This window comes from Metopolophium dirhodum, chromosome 7 (assembly GCF_019925205.1).
Source record: "Metopolophium dirhodum isolate CAU chromosome 7, ASM1992520v1, whole genome shotgun sequence".
Classification (NCBI taxonomy): Eukaryota; Metazoa; Arthropoda; class Insecta; order Hemiptera; family Aphididae; genus Metopolophium; species Metopolophium dirhodum.
In genome coordinates, this window is record NC_083566.1 from 22015645 (window position 1) to 22034839 (window position 19195).

Sequence of the window (19195 nt, forward strand, 5' to 3'; positions counted from 1 at the left end):
ATAATGGGCAGCAGCTCATTAAGCACACTGGAAGAACCATTACTTCAAGTCATATTGCATTTGAAGGATGGCCTTAGGTCAAATCACACGGAAAATCCAAAAGTATCCGAAAATGTCTTTTTGGAATTTTCTCAAGAAGAACTCTCATTATTTATAGAAAAACTCAAACAATCCTTATAGGTAACATTAAACAATAAATGTTAACATTATAAATACACTATTCATATAATAAAAATCATAACATTTTGATATGGGTCATATAAATTCTATTCCTTCATATTTAAGATCAGCTACTTTAATTTCTGGTAGTATAATTGTTCCATCAATATTAAATGCTGTAATATAACTAGCAGTTTTTGAACCAACTTCTTCAGATTTAAGTGCAACAATAATTCTATCATTCGTACCAGGTAGAAATTTAAAACTAGAATATCCATGAGTAGGTACTATCTTGCCAATATGTACCACCTATTAACATATCAAATTACGTTAAAATTAAAATACTTAAATTTAATATTGCTGTTGTATAACGCATGTCCACAAGAATACTATAACTTCCAAGTAATCTAAGTAATGGTGTACTTTTAGTGATGGCATATTTTTGAATTTGATTTGTGGAACAAAACTATACTTCTGGATATAAATTAATCTAAACTACAATTGTTATATGTCTTATTCATGACGTATTCTGTGCATGTGAACACAACTTTAATTTTTCAATGTTAACCTTGATGATTTTAAAGCAAAGCTTTTTGACGCGTGCTATGATGGAGAGTAAAATCAGAAAAATTGTCACGCACACTGCAGCTGCCAGTCTATCCCTTCTCTGTATATATACGCTGTCTCACCGGATGCGCAGTAGCAGCCAGCTCGCTTTTTTAGTTAAGATACACTGTTATATGCTAACCTGACTTAACACAGCACTATGTTGGTATTAAGCAATCGACATCACAAGAGAGACAGCGCATGGGAAAATTTGATAAATCGTAGTAAAAAGCTTTGCTTTAGTCATGGGTCTCTTAGACTCACACGTTTTTTTTTATTAATATCATAATTGGTCAAATTTTTTCAAGTCATTTCTAAGTATGGACGTATCAACTACTATTATAAATCCAAAATTGACTAAATGAAAAAAATTCAAATTAGATTTTTGACATTTTTGGTATGTCAATTTTTTTTAAAAAAATGCTTACTACAATTATTAATAAATAATTTGATTTAAATAAAGTCATATTACTGAATTCCGACTATATTATTGTGCTTAGAATTAAAATGTAGAAAAAATTATATTTATCTACTTAAAAAAAAAATTTGGAGTAGCTCTCATATGGTCAATTTTAAATTTAAAATACAAGCTGACGCATCAAAGTGACTTAAATAAAATATTTATTTATTTTAAATCTCGTGAAAAAAAGTTACGTTGTGTATGCCTAAAATACATGAGTTAAAAAAAATTATTTATAAAAATGTATGGTATAGTTGTAGTCTAGTCGGTCAATGGAAAAATGTTATAATTAAGGTAGCAACTGAGTAATAAATTAAAATTTTAAAAATCACCACAGGACTCCATTACGTTACTGAGTTATAGCGTTCCTTGTTTTGGTTGACTAAGTATATTACCTTAATATCGTTAAAATTAATATTAGCTGATATCAACATATTTGTAGCCATACGCTCATCATCATTGTCATTATACTGTTTTGATGAACTCCTCCGCGGTAAGAAGAACCAACGTTTATGTATTTGACTCCATGCACAAGATTCATGTATCATATATCCAGGGTAATTTATGTTGGCTGCCTTCCGAATCGCAATATAGTTGTCTGTCCAGTTGACATGAGTTACATGGCCAAATTTATTGACAATTTTTATCCACATAGGATTATTATTAACAAATTCTCCCGTAGATGAAGTCCATTCTTTGCCCATACTTCCAACATATAAGTCAGAATTATATATGGTTGCCCATTCACTTTTATATCCTGAAATATATTTTAGCTATAATTTTATATTGTCACCCAATACCTATTATGTATTATTTGTGTAGCAAGCAAAAAATTATTTATAATAATAAAAGCTGTATACTAATCATTTATCAACATTATAAACTTAATAATCAGCTCAATAAGACATAATTAAGTTTGAACAAATGATAAAATGTTATTAATTATTATACATTCAATTATTCCAATAAAATTAGTAAAAAGCTATTTTCTATTTAGGTTAAGTTCTGTTAAATTTTCTCTCTGTGATTATTATTTTAAGATTTAATTATGTGTAAAGTGTATTCATATATTATATTATAATATGATTTTTCTATGAAAATGGTATGCCAATTGCCAATTGTTTAAATTCTTGAATGATTTTAGATTACCAATTTAAATTAAGCAACCAGAACCAGTGATGGCTTTTCAACAAATTTCAAGAGGGGGTAGAGGGTTCTAAAAAATAATATATATTTCAAATGTTCCTCTTATTTTTTATAAATATAAAATTGTTGAAAAATTAAAAATAATTATTCAACATTATTTCAGTATATTTGAATTAAGTATATAAATAATCCTATACATTAGTGAATATAATATAAAATAAATATTTACATCAGTGTCTGGGGGGGTAAGTCCCAGTACATTTGACCCCCTCCTAACATAATCTACCACTGACTAGAACTGCCTATTGCTTAACATGCCACATGAATACATCATATATTTAATTAACAACAAGCCATACAATATACATAAACAGAAGCCGCAATTATTAAAATATATTAATTTAATTAATGTAAAATCAAAATTATAAATCTAATTTATTCTATGGTATAACTTTTACCTTTAAAATCAGTTCCATTTCCATCCATAAGTATTATCCAAGGTAAAACAGTATCATCTTCGCTAATACTATAAATTATACCTGTCCGATCATCAAACGAATATAATTTGCCATTAAATGTAACCAGTTCTGAAAGTTCCATTCCTCGACCTCCCATGGATATAGATGATTTCAATATTTTAGGCGCTTCGAGGTCCCATACAAGTTCTATAGAGTTATTAGTTGTATACCAAGTAAGGAATCCTTTTTTATAATAGCTATACCACATATTTTTTTCAGTCTGGCTTTTAGATGCTTTATCTAAATCACTAATAATAGCTATACGAAATTTTATACCCATATTGTTAATAGAAATCGGTTGAGACAATGGATACTTTGATTCAATTAACTTGTACACAAATTTATCATGTGGATGATTAAGACCATAACTGACAAGTTTTGGTGCTGTATATGACATATTGTACAATACTATTAAGAACAAAATACCAATTAATGAGACGAAGATAACAAAATGTGTTTGAAAACGTATAGTAGAGTTTGAAATGCGGTATGCATGGGAAGAACTTAAGCTTTGACGGAGCTCTTTCAACATGCTTGAGCTGTGATCTGAATTTTTTACATCATATATATTCAGAGCTATCTGAAAAAAAATAATTGCAAGATCTTCAATGTCTTGCAGTGTAATATAATATAAATATGATGATTGATGACTATAATATAAATACTTACATAATTATGGTCTGTACTCATAATGAGCTATAACCGGCATGTAGTGTAGACATTCGACATTGGTTAAACAATAATTACAGAGGTCATGACGTAAATGGATTCAGATAAATTGAAAACCAAATATCCAAATTACAAAGATTGACTCCAATAACAAAAAATATATTAAGCTAAAGCTACGTACCAGCAAACTACTTTACCTAATTAGTAATTATAAATAATACAATAATTTAAAATATATTTATTATTTACAATTCGTGGCTATTATCTTTTAGTATTAATGATAAGAATTCTAAATATATGATAAACATGATTTATATTATCACATGAACGTAATAAATATATATATATAATCTACAAACGTCAATGTTGATTCGCAGTGTGACCAAATGAGATGTCAATGATCCACTCGACTAAAATTTTATCTTTGAATTTTTGTTATCAGTAATGTCATCATTAATATTTTCTTGTCGTGTTGAGAGTTTGAGACGTTGAGTGCTCGAGTGTTCACTTCAATTTCAGTCTTTACTCTTTACTACTTTAGACTTCAGTCTTCAATTTGGAATTTTAATAATTATACTAAGACTTGAGGGGCACTGATAAAAATATAGTCAATAAATAGTTGAATATATAGTTATTATCTAATATTCTTAAGTTATCCTACGAACAATTTCAAATCACTTAACATTTTCTCATGAGTATTAGCAGCATACTAGTCAAACAAAAATGTCCAACAATGACAGTAATGGAAGTTCACCGTCTGGTAAGTAATATTATGTAGTTTTCTTTACTCATAGAAAATTTCTGTCGAATACTTTAGTATGGAAAATGTTCAATTTTGTATTATAAAATCTGACTTTAATTTTAGGAGCTGCAAGACCTTCTCATCCACAGTTAGACATGCGTCAAGAAGCTGCGATAACAGGTATTTATTAAGTTTGGTTGAACCCATCAATTTAACTAAAATGTGTTAAACATTTTATTCATTTTTAGAAAAAAGGAGACAGTTAAAATTGGCTATTCAAGGAACATCCGGTGCTTCATTTGGATTCAATTCTCCAATGCCAAGCTTACAGTCATTAAAGTGAGATAGCTTATTTAATTAAATTGTATTTTACAAATAATTTTTTTCATCAAATCAAGATCTTATGTTTCAAGTTTCAACACATAATAAATGTAACTTAAGTATTGATTACTGTACAATCACATAGATAAATAAAATGTTTTAAAATTATAAGTGGGCATTAAAAAATAATTATATTCATAATATTTCATGTAGTTTATTGTACCAAATGTTATACATAAATATTAAATAGCAAATTCTATTTAAAAACTATACCCAAATTTAAATTTAACACTAGTTTATATGTACTGTTAACACCCGTAAACTGCGTAAGGGTGAAGTAGTGTTAATCAATATTTAGATTCAACTGTTGAAATGTTTGGTTTTTATGGTTGCCTTAATTTTAATTCATCACTAAGACTGAGATACATCATTTAAAAAATATTAAGATAGCTTAATTTGGAAATAAGTTTAGTTAAAACACTATTTTTATAATTGTTAGTTCATTGTACCATTTTATTCAAATTCTATAAATTAAAGTATTTAAAAATACCTATTAAATTTCATTTTTTATTATTTATATATTATATACAAATTATACAATAATAAATACAATCAAATCTAACATACGTAGATGATAAGAAATAAACAAATTTGCATGGCATTTATTATTGTAACAGTTATAACATATTTTGCTGTTGATTTAAATTAGGTCAAGTATGATAACTGTATAAGTCCTTCTACACAATGCAATCTTTTACTTGACATGTTCATTTCTTGTTAATCACATCAAAATAAATTATACCATAATATTTAACAATTCCTTAAGTAATTAAATATTTTTGAGTAGTTAAATTATTTTGAATTCATGTTATTAAGTATTTCTATAAGATGCGTGGCTGTGAAACGGGCTTTATGTACATTAAATCAATTTAAAAATGACTAAAATTGTATATTTCAAAAATAATGTTTTTTAAATTAGGTTTTATAGTCAAAACTTAAAACATTTAAAAAACGAATTACAAATCAAAACTTTTGCAGAATAATATGATTAATTCATTACATAATCTAGATATACATTTAAAATCATTTAGAACATTTAACTCCAGATATGCATCATTTCATTGCTTATTGTATAATATGTATGAGTCATGACTCATGGCCAATTTTACCGAAGAGCCAAATGTTAAATGCTACTGATGTGTTTTTGTGTTAGTACCCCACAAAACTATCCATTGATTATTTCATTTTATTATGTTTATTCATAATGGCTACCTTAAATTTCAATAAATTAGAATAAAAGCTACATTTATAGAATGACACTGAAATATGACTGAAATAAATAGGTACACATACCAGTGGCCTGTTAAAATGGAATTGATATGTGTAAATGTGTCACCGGTTTAAAATATAAAAATTACTATGGCGCGTAAATGCATGAACAGCATTGAATGCAAATATTAATTTATTTTAAATAAGCTTAACTTCAATTAAATTTTCAACATGCTACAAAATAATGTGTTTTGATACAAAACAGTAACTAAAATAAATTCTTTAAATTAAATAAAAAATTTTTTTTTTACTTAGTGTATTTTAAAATGTGTCAACATATCACTAGTTTAAAAATACAAATATATTTATATTAACAATTTGAGACATAAGTGGCAATCAATATTGGATTAAATTAATATATAACAAAGTTTGAGTGCAAGTGTCTTTGTCATAACTCATAAGAGTTGTTAGTACATATAAATGTATATTACATAATATGTTTAACTATGTTTTGGTAATTATACAAGCCTAATATAAACGTATAAATTATTTTCAGATTTGAAGAAGATAATAAATTATTAAGCAATGGTTCAACAACAAAACAACCAAATTCACCTAGAGTACGGTTATCTAATACTGAAACACTAAGTGAAAAATCACGGTAAGTTTAATTATTTATCAAGAAGGAGCGGATCATAATGTATCTATTTATTTATTTATGTCCCTGTTAAATGTCAATTTTTCATCACATTTTGGAGCAGTAAAACTGCTTCTATCTTCCATTTTAAATGTAGTTTCTGGTAGAAAATTCAATCTAGTTGGTATATTTGAAGGTAAAATTCCCAGAACTTTTCAAAATAATCGGAAAAAAACTAAAAAAAATCTTGCCGCAAACATGAATTTACGCTATACTAGTTTTAGACAAAATCAATATTATTTTAATATATATTATAGTTTTTTTAAATCCTCATATTATATATTTTAGCATATTTATAATAATTACACCACCCCCTTCAAAAAAACCTTAAAACTATTTAATAGATCTAAAATATGAATAATATCAATTTTTAGATTTTATTAATTTTTCTATATGCAACATAATTAATATTTTATCTTAAAAAATAAATCTTTCTTGTTAATTGTTATATATTTTTTTATTCACTCAGTTTTATTAATATACATACCAGTAATGAATATTCCTAGTAACTAGCCATTTTAACAATATAGAGGTGGTTTGAATGTCCTCTGTCCCCTTGAAAATCAATAAGAATTCAAAAAAAGTTATGAATATAAATTCATAAAAATTAAAAACCAAAACACCAAAGTAAATTTGTTGAATCAAAACACATTTTGTTGCGTGAACAGCATTGAAATCTAAATCATAACAATTTGTTATTTGCTTTTTAAAATAACATTATTTTCAATTTGGATCACTACTGATAGTTATAATAATATATTAGTATCATTAAAATTTTATCTGCACAATATTTTCTAATAATCTTAGACATTTTAGATTCTGAGCGAAGCGATGAATGTATTGATTTTCCAATGATGTGTTTTAGATTCTGAGTGGAACGATGAATGTATTGATTTTACAATGATGTGTGGTTTTTTTTTTTTTTTATTTTTTATTTTTGTGTGTCATCGCCTTTTAGGACAGTAAAAGTGCTTGGATTTTCTTCAACAGTAACTTTTCTGATAGAAAAGTGAATCTAGTTGGTACTTTGGGGGGGTCAAAAGTAAAAATTTCCCAGTAGTTTTCAAAAGCGACATGAAAAACAAAAGAAAAATTAAGGAAAAACGGAAATTTTTACGCAAAATCTGTTTTTGAGAAAATCGATTTTGATTTTTGGTGTAACTCTAAAACAAATGACCGTTGGGACATGAAATTTTGACTGAATGTTTATAATTGCACTTCCTATACATGATAAGATTTTCCAAATATTTTGATTTGTTTTGAACTGTTTAGAAACATTTTCAGTTTCCAATATTTTAGTTTTTTTTTCTATAAATATCAATACAATTTTATCTGTTGGGTAAAAAAGCTTGATAAGTTAATAGAAGACTCCTAGGTTATTGTTTCAAAGGCAGATGAAAAAAATTAAAAATCCTTAGTCCCAGTATTTATTTATAAGCATTTAAAGTTCAAATTTTGACAAAATACGGAAAAATCAAGAAAATTAGCAAAATATTTTGAGTTGAGAATTCATAAAAATTTTTCTTTTTAAATCCAAGATTTTAAAATGTAATACAAGATTATCCAAAAGTTTGTCTACCTTTATGAAACAAAAAAATATCTACAAGAAAGTCAAATTAAATTTTTATGAGTGTTTGAAATTCATATTTTTACAACATTTAATATTTACTCGATTTCTCATTTAACAATTTTCTTATTTCATTGTAATTAAAAAATGAATGACTGTAGATACTTTAAAATTTCACTGAATGTTTATATTAGCATTTTCTATACACCATAAAATTTTGACTCTTTTTGAGCTGTTTACGGACATTGTCAGTTTTCAATTTTTTTAGTTTTTTTTTCTATAAATATCAATAAAATTTTATTTATTGGGTAAAAAAGCGTGAAAGTTTAATGCAAGACTCCTGATATAGTTTTCTAATAGCACTTGAAAAATATTCAAAATATCGTCACAATTTTTTTTTATAAGCATTTAAAGTTCAAATTTTGACAAAATTTATCAAATTTATAATTTAATAATTATTTTTTAGTTAAAAATTTATAAAATGTTCAACTTTTATAACTAAGGATTGAAAATTGAAAACAAGGCTTCACGTAAATAGGTTATATATAAATTACTTTATTTACAATAATATCATCAAATATACTTGGTAATATCATAGGCTGACTGACCGTTTTCGCTCAGAAACGTTTTTCTTATACAATGATATTATATCATTGAATTCAAATTTAACACCATCCATTACAGTGACCCACTTGTAACCTACTGTACAGCAGCGCGAGATCCAGTTACCCACCTTTTTAAAGTATAAATTTAATCGTGGTCTCCATGAACAAATTCAGTACATTCGTCCTTATCAGTACTTTATCATGCAATATTGGCTATTACCTATTGCAGTGGCCTGATATATTATTACAATAGCAGTTGAAAAATATTAAAAATACATAGGCACAATTTTTTTTATAAGCATTTAAAGTTCAAATGTTGACAACATTTATCAAATTTATAATTTATTAATTATTTTGTAGTTAAAAATGTATAAAATGTTTAACTTTTATGGCTAAGGATTGAAAATTTAAAACAAGGCTCCACGTAAATAGGTTAAATATAAATTACTTTATTCACAATAATATCATCTTGGTAATATCATAGGCTGACTGACCGTTTTCGCTCAGAATCGTTTTTCTTATATAATGATATTATATCATTGAATTCAAATTTAACACCATCCATTACAGTCACCCACTTGTAACCTACTGTACAGCAGAGCGACATCCACTTATCCACCTTTTTTATTTTGTGTCTTCTATATTAAAATTAAACGTATAGTTTTTTTTATGATAATTGATAATAAGTTACGAGTAATTGAAAAAAGATGCGTGAAGTCTTTGGGCCTGTCTCATCGTAATTGCCTATCTTATAGGTGTAAAAGTTTCTCGCTTCACACAACTAATTACCGACATAAAAATTAAATTTACGTCTATGTGTGGTTATATGTGTTTAAGACGATACAAGTATCAGAATTTCAATATGACGTTTAGTTTTTTAAATATTAAAAATCTTAAGATACATTTTTCAATTTTTATTTTATATTTAAATCACCCTCCATAACGCACAGTTTACCAAAAATATTACTTTTAAAATTTTTAATATTTAGAAAACTAAACGTTATGTTGAAATTCTAATACTTTTATCATCTTAAACACATTTATCCGTAAATTAAATTATTTATTTTTTATTCATTACCTATGTGAATAATAGTTAACATTTAAAAAAAATTTAATGAAAATTTTTATTTGTGCCGTGTATTCTTTTAAATCTTAATTTACATTGAACTTTTATTTTAAATTACATTAACTGTATTTCGTATATGTTTCTGTTTTATAATGGATGCAAACAGAAAGCATAGTAAATTGGTTATATTGTTCTTTAAAAGTATTAAGAATAATACTAAAGTGAGACATACTTGTGATCAATTATGGGCAACTTAAAAATGTTAAGTGGATTACCTTATTAGTTAGGTATAACTTATAAGTGCACTTAATAATGTGTAAAATTGATTTTTATTATAATAAATGATAAGTAAAATAATATTTATTGATTGTTGGTAAATGTTATTGGTACTGGTGTATTATATGTCTAATGTTGTTGACGGTGGTTGGTGGGGGGATGTGTGTACCCCCACGGGTTAGGTTGAGATTAACCATTGTCAGGAACGCTAATTTTTTTTTAAGATTTTGAGTTCCCTTTCTTTTATTTTTCCAATTCCGAGCACTGCTCTGTAAAATAAGTCATTATTGTGTGTAGTTTAAATAATAAGTATCCCGATAAAATAGATTATAATCAAAGTAGGGCATCATAAAAATAAAAATGTAATTGAATGATCAATATTAAAAATAATTGTTGAAAACAATTTTGTTCTGGTAATTCAATCAACAGTATAATTTTCTTAGGTTATAACTTATAAGTTCTATGGACCACATTACATTACGCTTTTATGATTGACCTAAAAATAAAATATTTATATTTAATATTACTGTTTTCAATTGTTCACTTGTTCTATCAGTTTAAAATTTATAAATCTGTTAAATAATCATCAATACTGGAGTATAATGATATAGTTAATACTCATTACTGATTAGATTAATGACACTGAAACATAAATAAACTGGGTTATATCATTGTATGTGAAAATGATTGTTGCAAGCATTCAAATAATTATCTAAAAAAATATTCCTATTCTAATTAAAGATACATAATGATGCGTCCATAGTATGTTTTAGTGTTTTTACAGAATATGTGTATAACCTAATGTGTTCTTGGATTATAAATCTATATACAACTATTATAACTATTATTGTATTCAATATTACATGTTCAACATGTAATTACATGTTTTTCATTCACAGCTGAAGTTCATATGAAAAAGTATTCTCAAAAAATAAAAATAATTTGAGCTGGAAGTAAAATAGCTGATTGTTGCTTTCATTTAGTTAGGCAAGACATGAAACAGTTAATGATAAAAATAAAATTACTTTCTTGACTAACAAGAGTAAGCATAGGGAATATATTTTTTAATATTGTCAAATACCTGTGTCCTGTATGTATACCAAAACTGAGTTGTAATCATAGGTGCACATAGGGGGGTACTTAGCGCCCCTAAGCTTTAAACTAGCACCACCAATTTATTTCAGTATTTCACCAATCATTTATAAATTATTGTGGTTTATTGGTTCGGAATTTTTATTTTCATTACAAATATTGACGACTGTTCACGAATTTGCGATTAAAACAGTATTGTGTGAATGCATGTTTCAGTGTTTCAGTTTTTGTCAAAACATTAAACAATATGCAGCAATCATATTACTATAGAAAATTATATTATCTTACGGTTCACAGTTGGGTACGAAATCGGAAATGTTCTATTTATAACTTTGGTTATTACTTCGTTTTTACTAATATATTTACTTATTCTGTGGGCTATGCTGAATTGAATAAATTCGGAGTGACAAATATTATTAAGAGGATGCTACACCCACATGTGTGGTCTCCGTTTTACAAATGTAAAACATAGTAAAAACGGTTTTGCGCAGATAAGAACCACTCAGTCTATAGTTCAAGTTATGCAACCAAATGTTCCTACTTCCTACTAGAAAGAAAAGAACATTGACTAGTGTGCAACATTGTTTTTAATTTTTCGATATCACAATTATGAAAAAAGTTCTTATAATTAAAAATTAAAAATTAATTATTTTTAGTTTTTCAAACTTAAATAACTTTTTTTTTAGTTCTGATGTCGGAAATATATAAACAATGTTGTACAGTAAAATTTTCATTTTTATAGTGTGGAAATTTAGTTGCTTAGCTTAGAGTACAGCCGGAGTGGTTCTTATACCCGTGCAAAACAGTTTTTTCCTATCTGTTACATTTGTATTACCGAGAAATCACATGTGGGTCGTGGGTGTACCTAGCGTCTTCTTTACAGCCATACAGACTATTTGTTTCATTACCATTTACATATTATTACATACAAATTAAATCTAATGCAATGCAGTTTATTATAGTATTAGGATTTAGGGGGGTGTGGGGGGCAAAGCCCACACGAATCTGTGTAACATAAATTATTCCAGCACCCCCTAAATTCACACCCAATGTGCGCCTATGGTTGTAATAAGTTGACTATTGCGCTAATCTTAAAAAAATAATAAATTTGTTAATTTTTTTTTATTTGAGAATTAGTAAACATACATCTTAAATTAAAAATTTATTTCAAAATAATAGTATTACAAAGACATTTTCTTTATGTATACAGATACAGATCCATAGAACGTACTAAATTACGGTAAGTTTCTAAAAAAAAACAATGAAAAACCTTTTTTTAAATTTAATATTCTCATACATATTATGTAAATTAAATCTATATAATTTGAAATAATAATACCTCCCTGAAATTTGATTTGTTTTGTTTTTATTTTAATCAAAGAATTTGTATTTTGAAGTAAAAATTGTTTATACTTTACTTAAAGTTTTATAATTTTACTGAACATACAATTAAAAATGTATTTTAATTAGAATTTGCATAATGTTATGTATGACTGAATATACATTGCTTTTAAGGTTATCTCAATAAATATATTGTAGAATAAATTAAAAATTTTTAATTCTCTAAAAGTATTAACATACTTTACTAACTACACTAATAAGAAAATTAAATCAACTCAAAAACGCTTTCTAATATATTAAACAACAGTTTCAGTTTAAATTACTAATAAATATGATGGCCAATAGGTATATTAGTTGATAATTATTTACAATCTAAATTTTTAAAAAGAACTAATCAGTTAGACGGTGTTATATTAAATATGCTATTTTTACATGAATTCAATAAATGTATAACATTGTAAATAATTTGTTGTTATTTCATTATAAATGCTAGGAGGACGGAACACTCGCATATGTTGTCTCCATCTTACACTCGTACCACATAGTTAAACGCGTTTACGCAGTCGGAGCAGACGGTGCTCAATTTTGGTTCTAGAGTAAAAATACCTATTTTAAAATGAAAAGATGACAATATTTAGAAGAGCAAGATGGTGGAGTGTTTTTTCATTAGTCCAAATATAACACTCAATATATTGTTTAGAAATATTCTCATATTTCAATTTTATAATAGGTATTTTCATTATAAAACCAAATTTGAGCCAGTTCTACTCCGATTGCATGAACGTGTTTTTTCTATGTCGAACGTTTGTAAGATGAAAACAACACATGCCGATGGAACGTTCTCTTAATTGTCGGCTATGATTAGATCTAAATTTAGTTGATTTTGCTTAGTAATCTGTGGGTAATGGTTATAAAAGAGATATGTGTTCTGTTTGGTATTTTATATATTATAACTAAATGTTTTTTTGACTTATAAATAATTATTATAATAACTTCCTCTATAAACTATTAATGTTCTACATATCATTACTAAAACCTTATAAACTCAATTCTGCAAAAACACCCAATAATGCATTATAAAAATTAAAAAATAAAAAAAAATATGAAATTATTTCTAAAACTTTTAATTTGGATGTAATAAAGAAAGATATTGTATGAGGATGTATGCAAAAAAAAAATATCAATAAAATGACTATTTATTTAATTTTTTTAAAAAAGTGTAGAGAACATAATTTTGAATAAGAATAAAGAAAATTAATTATACAAATTCTTCTTTATTGAATCTTAAATTATTTTTATTTTTTTTACTATATTTATTTAATAATGTTTTCCCAAAATTATCAGTAAAGAAATTATACAGTCAACATCTTTGGAATATTAGATAACTATGATGTATATTTGTATGAAATCATATTTTAAACACTACACATGCATGTAATGAATATTCAATTGTATACGTCCATGAAACCCCAGTTAAAACTAAGAAGTTTAATAGATTATGTGAATTAACTTATTATTTTAAAGGACTAGTAAAAATAATTACAATTTATTATTCAAATATTATCATTCTCTAAAGTTGTGTAGTAATAACTATTTGAATAATATCAGAATTATTAAAAGTATTTTACTATTTTATTATTATTATAAAAAGCTTTATATAAATTACATTATGTAACACTATAATCAAAAGAAATATTAAATATATATTAAATAACAGACATTTTTATTTTTAAAAATTATATGACTATACCTGCTATAGGATCTGTGCCTGGTTGAATGATTAAGTCAATGTATTGCATAATTGAATAATATTACTAAAACATTTACTTGGTATTTGAGCTTATTGAGAATCACTGTTATTCATTTAAATGTTTAAAATAAATAATTATACATTAACATTTCAAAACTATGTATATCATTTTTTTTGTTTTATATTTGTAGAGAAAGACTAAAAATGTGTCAAACCATACAATCCACCGGAAAACTACAACTTTCTGAAAACAAGGTTGTTTCTTTTTAAATTAATTAAATACAATACTTACATGTTTATTACCTTTATACAATTTTATTTTTAAGGTGTATGATTTTACATCAGATGATTTACAAGATTTAGGAGAGATTGGTCGAGGTGGCTTTGGAACTGTGAACAAAATGTTACATCGTAGTAGTGATACAGTAATGGCTGTTAAGGTATTATAATTTATTAAGTTCACCTATGTCCTATAATATGAGCTTATATGTGTGTAGACTTTGCAATACGGAGGGGAGAAGAATTTTTAGTAACAATCCTTTTCAACTATTATTGTACTTTTAGTTATTTATTAATATTAGTGACCCTCCCGTGCGCACACTTATGAATATAAATATACCTAAATGTAAATTTTATCTATTTGAATTAATTTAATTTTTTTTATTACTAGAGGATAAGATCAACCGTTGATGAAAATGAACAAAAACAATTACTAATGGACTTGGATGTTGTTATGAAATCTAACGAATGCCCTTATATTGTACAATTTTATGGAGCTCTTTTCAAAGAAGTAATGTTAAATAGTTTCAATTATAATTTAAATATGAATTGATATTATGTGTTTGTTTTAAATAGGGGGATTGTTGGATTTGTATGGAACTAATGGACACATCATTGGATAAGTTCTATAAATATGTCTATGAAAAATTAAATCAACGAATTCCAGAAAATATATTGGGAAAAATAACTGTTGCGGTAAATGTTTTTTTTAATGATAATTATCGACAAAATGGATTTTCAAGAGAAAAAAACGTGTAAAATATTTTGAATTAATTATTAAACTTTTAATAAATGTTTTCATTTTTAGGATATTTACCTATACAAAGTAGTGTATGATTCAAATCATTATTATTTAATAATAATAAAAATAAACAGAATTCATTATAAAAAAAATTTGAATTTACTATTGGTATTATATAGCTTCATGCTTAATAATTTTGAACTATCATTAAAAATAAAAAGATTTTTTAAAATATTTGAACCTTTGAAAAATTCTATTTTGTTGATCCATTCATTAAAAAAACTGACATACAACATAATTTACTCTATATAATTAATTTTATTGGAAATTTAATATATTGAAGTTAACTAACCTTATATTATATTTCAGACTGTAAAAGCATTGAATTACCTTAAAGAAAAATTGAAAATTATTCACCGTGATGTTAAGCCCAGCAACATTCTATTGGATTCTCGAGGAAATATAAAACTCTGTGACTTTGGTATCTCAGGGCAGTTAGTGGATTCTATAGCAAAAACTAGAGATGCTGGTTGCCGCCCTTATATGGCTGTATGTTTTATTGGAAGTATTTATTTCAAAATAGTTTGTGGTGTAATTCTATTTAATTTTAGCCGGAAAGAATTGATCCAGTTCGTGGTCGAGGAGGTTATGATGTCCGTTCAGATGTTTGGTCCTTAGGAATCACCCTAGTAGAAGTTGCTACAGGGCGGTTTCCATATCCAAGATGGAGTTCGGTTTTTGAACAATTGTGTCAGGTTGTTCAAGGAGATCCACCACGATTGCAGGCTTCTAACAATTTTTCCCCTAATTTTGTGAATTTCGTAAATACTTGGTAATTATAAATACTTTTAAGTTGATAATATTAAGCCATTAATAACATATATAAAATAATTATTTGCAGTTTGATAAAAGAAGAAAATCAAAGGCCTAAGTACAACAAATTACTAGAACACATATTCATAAAACGAAGTGATGCTGATAGCGTAGATGTAGCTTCTTATATTAGTGAAATAATGGCTGCAATGGAAAATGATGGTGCATTCATGTACACAATGAATGACCCTTGATAGTATTTTTAATTTTGTTCACAGTACACAGTCCATAGGTACTTAATAAAAATCAAGATTTATTTAGTTTCAGTTAACTTACCCAGTCAGTTGTAATTTATTTTGTTTACATTATCTTGAGGATTTATTTTTCCAATACTTATGACAAGCTTCCAATAATTTTTTTAAAGTTTTTGAATGGAGTTTTTGCTTACTAGACTAAATAATTTAACAGTTAGGTGACATATTATTATTTATTATTATTACTACTATTATTATTATTGTTGATATTTTAAAACAAATTGAGTAACATAAAAACCATAAAATGGCAGTTTCTTTTGTCCTACATAAGTTGTGATGATATGGATTTCAATTTATTTCTGTCAGTTTTAATTAACCTTGTTAATGGAGTGAAATAATTTTGCACACAATTTAATTTTAAAGTAAGTTACATCCCCAATTACCACAAATATTTGTACTATAAAGGGTATTGTTGTTTATTATACAGCTTTGAGTGATTGGGCTAAAAGTTCTATTTTCTTCTACCTGAATGGATGTTAAGTTAGTACTAAAGTTACTTAGGTCAAAGTTTTAAGTATGACCAAAATAACCCACTGAACATAAATAATGAGATAAATTAAATTAATATATTTGAATAAACAAATTTTTATAAATTAATTTGTATATGTATTGTATTTTTACATAGTTTTGCTTTTAGTAAACTTATAAATAGATTGAACTTTTTTGACAAAAGTCCACATAGTGCCTTTTTAGACACATTTTATACACAAGTTCCGCCAAAATTGGGCCCAAAATATTATTTAAGATATAAAAAGAAGTAATACTTTGTTTCTAGTTTTGTACCTACTACTGTGATAATTAATGTTTTTGCAAAATTTTCTTCTCGTGTGTATACAAACTGTGTTTTAAATTCATGTAATCATATATTATATTTTAATTGAGTTATTATTTTGCTGTTCAAACTCAAATATCTAATTATTATATTCCATTTTTATATTTAAGTATTTTGTTTGTCTGGTTACTGTTTAAGAACATTGACTCCTACTAAATGTATATATTTTAGTGAAGATTTCTTAATAAACTAAAAAATATTTTTGTTTTTAATTGAAATTTAAGTTAATAGATGCTAGTTTTATTAACTTGACATAAACAAAAATATCAACGTTGTTAAACAGTAAAAAATAATACAAATCAATTTTTGCAAAATGTTAATGTAATTAAATTGTACTTTCAATTGTACCCTTATATATTTTTTTCATTAATTCTGTATAATTATATCAAATAATAAACTAATATAACCATCACAAAACACATAGTAGGTAAATTTATTGTAACCGTAATTTATTTTATAGATACTTTGTCATTGATTAAATTAGTGTTTACTAGTTCAAACTGACTAGCCTGTATTTATTTATGTTAATACAATTATTACAATAGTATGTATTACAGTAGTATTGTTCTAAAATAAACTTACTATAAAAAACAAAAAAAGAACAAATTGAAAATAGATTCATTAAATAATATATATTATGGCTATACTTGAACACTTTAGTGACAATCAAGGCTTAACAATTAAATATGTTCATTAATCAAGGCCTTTTTAAAAGAAATATTACTTAAATATATGACTATATATATTTCTAAATTATTATAAAAAAAAAAAATTACAACCCTTAAATATATTACTGCTATATTGTCAAAATATTTTTCCAATTTATATTATTGTAAGCGTCAATTCAATTATTTTATTATAGATTATAATTAATATAATATACTCATTATTTAAAATTAAATGTACTGATTTAAATTTTGTTTTGTACATTTTTGTCTATTGACAATTTTATAACATTTTAGCATGGCGGATCAAGAATTTTTTTTTTTGTGTGGGCATTGTTTTTTTACAAGTTATGCAACCCAATTCTTAGTTGCTAGGCCAATTAGGTGTGGGGGGCCCTCAGTGTAGTTGACATTTTGTTTTCCCCGTGTATTTGAATCATTATATTTTGTATTATTAGTTATTAGTTACTAATTACAGTAAAACTTCTTTATAAAAGAATCACTTGGGACCGACTTATCTTTCCGTCGTATATGTTTTACTATAAAATTATAGCTTCAGATTGTTAAGAATAACATACTGTTGTATACTTATATGGTTAAAATTGACTGCCATTATCTCCATAGTATACATAATATTATTTATTATTTATGTATATTATGTTTTAAAATTGGAAGATATGGGTACTTTATGTGTGTTACATGATGTTTGAAATTATTATTTAAACTTCAAAGCAATAATAAAATAATGTACATAATTTTTTCAAACAGCTATTTTGATTTTAGATTTCTTTTTCTTGGGCTATGCAAATGCATGGGAAATCACCAGTGCTCCCAACCAATAGGGTCAAACCGAATGACCAAAATAAAGATTTAAAAAAAAGGCAAAATTTAAATTTAATTTTTTTGTAGTTTTAATATTAGATAAGTTGAATATCATTATACGGCTTCTCTGTGTGCAATGATACGACACTATTAGGTAATACAAAACACAATATTTATGTTCTATAAGTGTCGTCACTTTTTTTATTTGTTGGTGTATTACTAGATATAGATTAAAAGATCATTAATAGATTTTGCATTTGACTCCAACCGTATTGTGGCGGGGAGGATGTGAGAAAGAGGTACTGTAGATGTTTTGCACAGAAATGGTAACCTCTTTTTGGAACACAGTATAAGTCAAAACATACAAGATTAGGTTAATAATATTTCATGAAACATTTAAATGTTTGTATACGTTGAAAAATATTATGAGAAATCATATTTTTG

At 25.7% G+C, this 19195-nt stretch overlaps 2 protein-coding genes across 3 annotated transcripts; one reads left to right on the plus strand and one right to left on the minus strand.

The window, feature by feature from the left end:
- Window positions 1-198: 198 nt before the first annotated feature.
- LOC132948637 (soluble calcium-activated nucleotidase 1) lies at window positions 199-3776 on the minus strand. The gene is made up of 4 exons (XM_061019192.1): window positions 3559-3776; window positions 2830-3469; window positions 1621-1982; window positions 199-468 (listed from the first exon to the last, which is right to left on the minus strand). The coding sequence occupies exons 1-4, from the start codon at window positions 3577-3579 to the stop codon at window positions 256-258; spliced, it is 1236 nt and encodes a 411-aa protein (XP_060875175.1). The 5' UTR covers window positions 3580-3776; the 3' UTR covers window positions 199-255.
- A 27-nt stretch (window positions 3777-3803) lies between these two features.
- On the plus strand, window positions 3804-18074 carry LOC132948636 (dual specificity mitogen-activated protein kinase kinase 4-like). Of its 2 annotated transcripts, XM_061019190.1 has the most exons (12): window positions 3804-4318; window positions 4424-4480; window positions 4549-4639; window positions 6447-6551; window positions 12404-12433; window positions 14476-14539; window positions 14611-14724; window positions 14955-15074; window positions 15140-15259; window positions 15675-15854; window positions 15917-16137; window positions 16207-18074. In XM_061019190.1, exons 1-12 carry the CDS (start codon window positions 4282-4284, stop codon window positions 16370-16372), a joined length of 1305 nt encoding a protein of 434 aa, XP_060875173.1. In that variant the 5' UTR covers window positions 3804-4281; the 3' UTR covers window positions 16373-18074. The 2 variants fall into 2 exon arrangements, with proteins under 2 accessions (XP_060875173.1, XP_060875174.1); XM_061019191.1 differs by lacking the exon at window positions 12404-12433.
- Window positions 18075-19195: the final 1121 nt, after the last annotated feature.